The following is a 5,000-nucleotide window of genomic DNA, read 5'->3' as shown; positions in this document are numbered from 1 at the left end:
ATGTTGAATCAAAATGTAGAACCATAATGTAGAATCATAATGTAGAACAATAATGTTGAATCATAATGTAAAGTCATAATGTAGAATCATAATGTTGAATCATAATGTTGAATCATAATGTAGAGTCATAATGTAGAATCATAATGTTGAATCATAATGTAGAATCATAATGTAGAACCATAATGTAGAACCATAATTTTGAATCATAATGTAGAACCATAATGTAGAATCATAATGTTGAATCATAATTTAGAATCATAATGTTGAATCATAATGGAGAACCATAATGTAGAATCATAATGTAGAACCAGAATGTAGAACCATAATTTAGAATCATGATGTAGAACCATAATGTTGAATCATAATGTAGAACCATAATGTAAAATCATAATGTAGAATCATAATGTAGAACCATAATGTAGAATCATAATCTAGAATCATAATGTAGAACCCTAAGGTAGAATCAGAATGTAGAACCATAATGTAGAATCATAATGTAGAACCATAATGTAGAATCATAATGATAGAACCATAATCTAGAATCATAATGTAGAACCCTAAGGTAGAATCAGAATGTAGAACCATAATGTAGAATCATAATGTAGAACCATAATGTAGAATCATTACGTAGAACCATAATGTAGAATCATAATGTATAACAATAATGTAAGACCATAATGTGAATTATAATGTAGAATCATAATATTGAATCATAATGAATCCTTACTAGTCATTCTAGTTCTATGGACATGGCAAGTGTCGATTGGTCAGGTATCTAACATATTCCGGAATTATTATGACATGATGATGACATGCTTATGAATTTCCACTGCATGGGTGATGACTTTGGTACGATGAGTTACCCGTGTTTAACTCCATCAGTCCATATCAAATGTCATATATCCAATCTACTGACTTCATCTATCCAACACGACCTTTGTGTAGTACACACACACACACACACACACACACACACACACACACACACACACACACACACACACACACACACACACACACACACACACACACACACACACACACACACACACACACACACACACACACACACACACACACACACTCTCTAACACCGACATGGATCACTGTACTCAGTGGGAGTTTTTTTAAATAAAAAAAATATAATAATAATTTACATTTAAAATTTCCCCCCTTTTCTCCCCAATATCGTGGTATCCAATTGTTAGTAGCTACTATCTTGTCTCATCGCTACAACTCCCTTCCGGGGGTACGGGCTCGGGAGAGACGAAAGTCGAAAGCCATGCTTCCTCCGAAACACAACCCAACCAAGCCGCACTGCTTCTAAACACAGCGCGCATCCAACCCGGAAGCCAGCCGCACCAATGTGTCGGAGGAAACACTGTGCACCTGGCAACCTTGGTTAGCACGCAGTGCGCCCGGCCTGCCACAGGAGTCGCTGGTGTGCAATGAGACAAGGATATCCCTACCGACCAAACCCTCCCTAACCCGGACGACGCTAGGCCAATTGTGCGTCGCCCCACGGACCTCCCGGTCGCGGCCGGCTGCGACAGAGCCTGGGCGCAGACCCAGAGTCTCAGGTGGCACAGCTAGTGCCTTAGACCACTGTGCCACCCGGGAGGCCTCAGTGGGAGTTTTCTGACCAGCCACCCTCTATCTTAATCAAGCGATGAGGTCAGGGATCAACAGGCCTGATATGTGTGTGTGTGTGTGTGTGTGTGTGTGTGTGTGTGTGTGTGTGTGTGTGTGTGTGTGTGTGTGTGTGTGTGTGTGTGTGTGTGTGTGTGTGTGTGTGTGTGTGTGTGTGTGTGTGTGTGTGTGTACGTCAGTCAGGTTTGTAGAGAATCAGGGATGAGTGAGTTAGCTGTATTATCTGTGACCACAACAGAACGCCACTCTACAAATGACGCACACACACACACACACACACACACACACACACACACACACACACACACACACACACACACACACACACACACACACACACACACACACACACACACACACACACACACAAACTCTCTGACAAGACTCCTTTTCAGATCTCTAACGTCCCGTTCACAGATTAGTCTCTAGAGTCCTTAAAGTAATTGTTCCACCCTAAATCAACATCTTAAAGGAACAGTTCACCCCAAAATCAATGTTTTAAAGAGATGGGTCACCCCAAAATCAATGTTTTAAAGAGATGGGTCACCCCAAAATCAATGTTTTAAAAAGATGTGTCACCCCAAAATCAATGTTTTAAAGAGATGGGTCACCCCAAAATTAATGTTTTAAAAAGATGGGTCACCCCAAAACCAATGTTTTAAAGAGATGGGTCACCCCAAAATCAATGTTTTAAAAAGATGGGTCACCCCAAAATCAATGTTTTAAAGAGATGGGTCACCCCAAAATCAATGTTTTAAAGAGATGGGTCACCCCAAAATCAATGTTTTAAAGAGATGGGTCACCCCAAAATCAATGTTTTAAAGAGATGGGTCACCACAAAATCAATGTTTTAAAGAGATGGGTCACTCCTAAATCAATGTTTTAAAGAGATGGGTCACCCCAAAATCAATGTTTTAAAGAGATGGGTCACCCCAAAATCAATGTTTTAAAGAGATGGGTCACCCCAAAATCAATACTTCTTTTGTATACCTTCAAAGTGGTCAAACCTGCCTCTGACATGTACACTGAGAATAACAACATTACCTAAGTAGAATATTCAAATTATTGCAATCGAACAATTCTACACTTCTACACTTCCATGAATTCACAATATGTAAATCATATCATGATGGAGATTTCTTTAATTACTAAGAGGCATATTTAAGAATAAAGCTTACATGAACAGAATAATATATTGTATTATTAAACAGGCAGTGGTCCCTTATAAATCATGTATTTGATGTTGTCCGGCCATCGTGCTTCAGCCTCAGACAGCTGTTATTAAGTGTATCATCATGTTTAACTTAAAGCCTAAAAGGTTGCAATTCTCTTCAACCACATTAGCCTCAATAATGACCATAACCAACTTATCCCTGCATGCATGGGTCATTGACCGTTTAAGAGAGATGAGAGCGAGACATCGGAGCAATCAGGGGCGCCATGACAACCCCTCTCCTCCCGCACGCCCTCCATTACGCCACGGTTCCGGCCTCGCGCCGGAGCATATGGAATAATTGGTGTGTTATTGGTCTCCCGGGGGACCAGGCATGTGTGGCGCGAGGGGTTCCTAATTGGATTGATTTGTTTTGATGTGTTTTAGAGGCGCTGAAGGAGGTGAGGGACCCTATAGAGCCGGCCCATCTCAGACAGTTACACAGAGACTCATTACATCTTCAGGAACCAAAGGGTTCCATTATTTACCTCTAATAAAAGGATCCTTTAAAGCAGTTTGTTGGTCTCAGTTTATCCTGGCGTGCGCTCCCTGACACTATGAACTGGTTAACCAGACCAGTCAGGGTCACCAAATAGGAGACTGAAATGTAACGACTGCAAATATAAAGATTTGCATTGATTAAATGACTCTGTCATTACTGCGTATGCAGATGGTGAAGTTGTTTATTTTAGCTCTTTAATTGCTGTGTGTTTTACCACCAACATGCACCCAGCCAGACTGTCCGTGGGCAGCTCTCCCAGTGTCTCAGCAGGATCAGAGCAGGCACAGTAGGCTACCCTACTGATCAGACTCGCTCCATTAGCCTGGCACGTGCATGAGGATAGATGGACAACTCAATAAACTGTCATAATAATATTGTTCTCCTCTGTGCAGGGAACGCGCAGGGCCGTCTCTGATTTCATTTTAATAAGGTCAGTAATAATGGCGCGAGCCAGCCGAGGAGAAAACAGCTCCCGAGGGGCCCATTGAGAGGCGCGATGCGCGAGGCCCCGGAGGTGCCACTAGAGCTGACCCGCTAGCTTCACAAACAATCTGATCACGCGGCTCCGCGGCCGCCATCCCCTGTCTCGCGGGACCCGCCTCGGCACGCCACGCGCTCATGCCTATTGTCATCCCCCTCGCGCTAATAAAATTGTCCCTCCTGCAGGCGAGGCATGTCGGGAAATTAATTTGATCTAATTATCCTGATGTCACCGCCATCTTTCAACACGTAATTAAAATGTGACCTGCGAGCTTCCTCCTCTATTCTCCACCGGAGAGAAAAAAACACAAACTGAATTAAATAAATCAAGTGTTTGGTGGCTGATTGTGTCCCTTCTTCCTGTCCGTGGTGGCTGATCCACACACACACACACACACGCACGCACGCACGCACGCACGCACGCACGCACGCACGCACGCACACACACACACACACACACACACACACACACACACACACACACACACACACACACACACACACACACACACACACACACACACATTCTTTCTCCCTCTCTCTCTCACACACACTCAATTGTTCTGTGTATGTGTCCCCACAGCGTACGGTGCAGAAGAATGCCAAGTATGTGTGCCTGGCCAGTAAGAACTGTCCGGTGGACAAACGGAGACGCAACCGCTGCCAGTACTGCCGCTTCCAGAAGTGCCTCAGTGTCGGCATGGTGAAGGAGGGTAGGAACACACTCACACACGAACTCTTGTGCACGATCACAATCAATCCCGTTAGCTCATTTTCCTATAGAACACATCTTCTAATAAGGTAAATCTGACCCCTGGTCTCCATGGTGATGGTGTGTATCTCTAATGATGGTGTGATTGGCCGGTAATAGTTTGACCTATAGAGCAGTCACACAGGTGCACACGCCCAATGCACACATTTTGCTTTGGTAAGACAAGGACTTAAGTTGTGAAAATAAAACAGACTGGCATCTCCTACTGATTCTAGGACCCACACAATCCGTGGGTCCCTCAGGAGTCCTGATTTAATGTCACCCTCTAACTCTCCCACAGTAACTCTCCCACAGTAACTCTCACACAGTAACTCTCCCACAGTAACTCTCACACAGTAACTCTCACACAGAAACTCTCCCACAGTAACTCTCACACAGTAACT

General features: G+C 43.6%; 1 protein-coding gene across 4 annotated transcripts in view; it reads left to right on the top strand.

The window, feature by feature from the left end:
- Nucleotides 1-5,000, top strand: part of LOC124017048 (nuclear receptor subfamily 4 group A member 3-like) — a 38,581-nt gene that overhangs the window by 19,775 nt on the left and 13,806 nt on the right. For all 4 annotated transcript variants that reach the window (XM_046332411.1, XM_046332412.1, XM_046332410.1 and 1 more), the window contains one exon: nt 4,429-4,558. In XM_046332411.1, coding sequence (XP_046188367.1) covers nt 4,429-4,558 — 130 coding nt within the window. The remainder of the gene's footprint in view (nt 1-4,428; nt 4,559-5,000) is intronic.

The sequence above is a fragment of the Oncorhynchus gorbuscha genome, unplaced genomic scaffold, assembly GCF_021184085.1.
Source record: "Oncorhynchus gorbuscha isolate QuinsamMale2020 ecotype Even-year unplaced genomic scaffold, OgorEven_v1.0 Un_scaffold_141:::fragment_3, whole genome shotgun sequence".
Taxonomy (NCBI): domain Eukaryota; kingdom Metazoa; phylum Chordata; class Actinopteri; order Salmoniformes; family Salmonidae; genus Oncorhynchus; species Oncorhynchus gorbuscha.
This window is presented reverse-complemented; position numbering and strand designations above follow the sequence as displayed.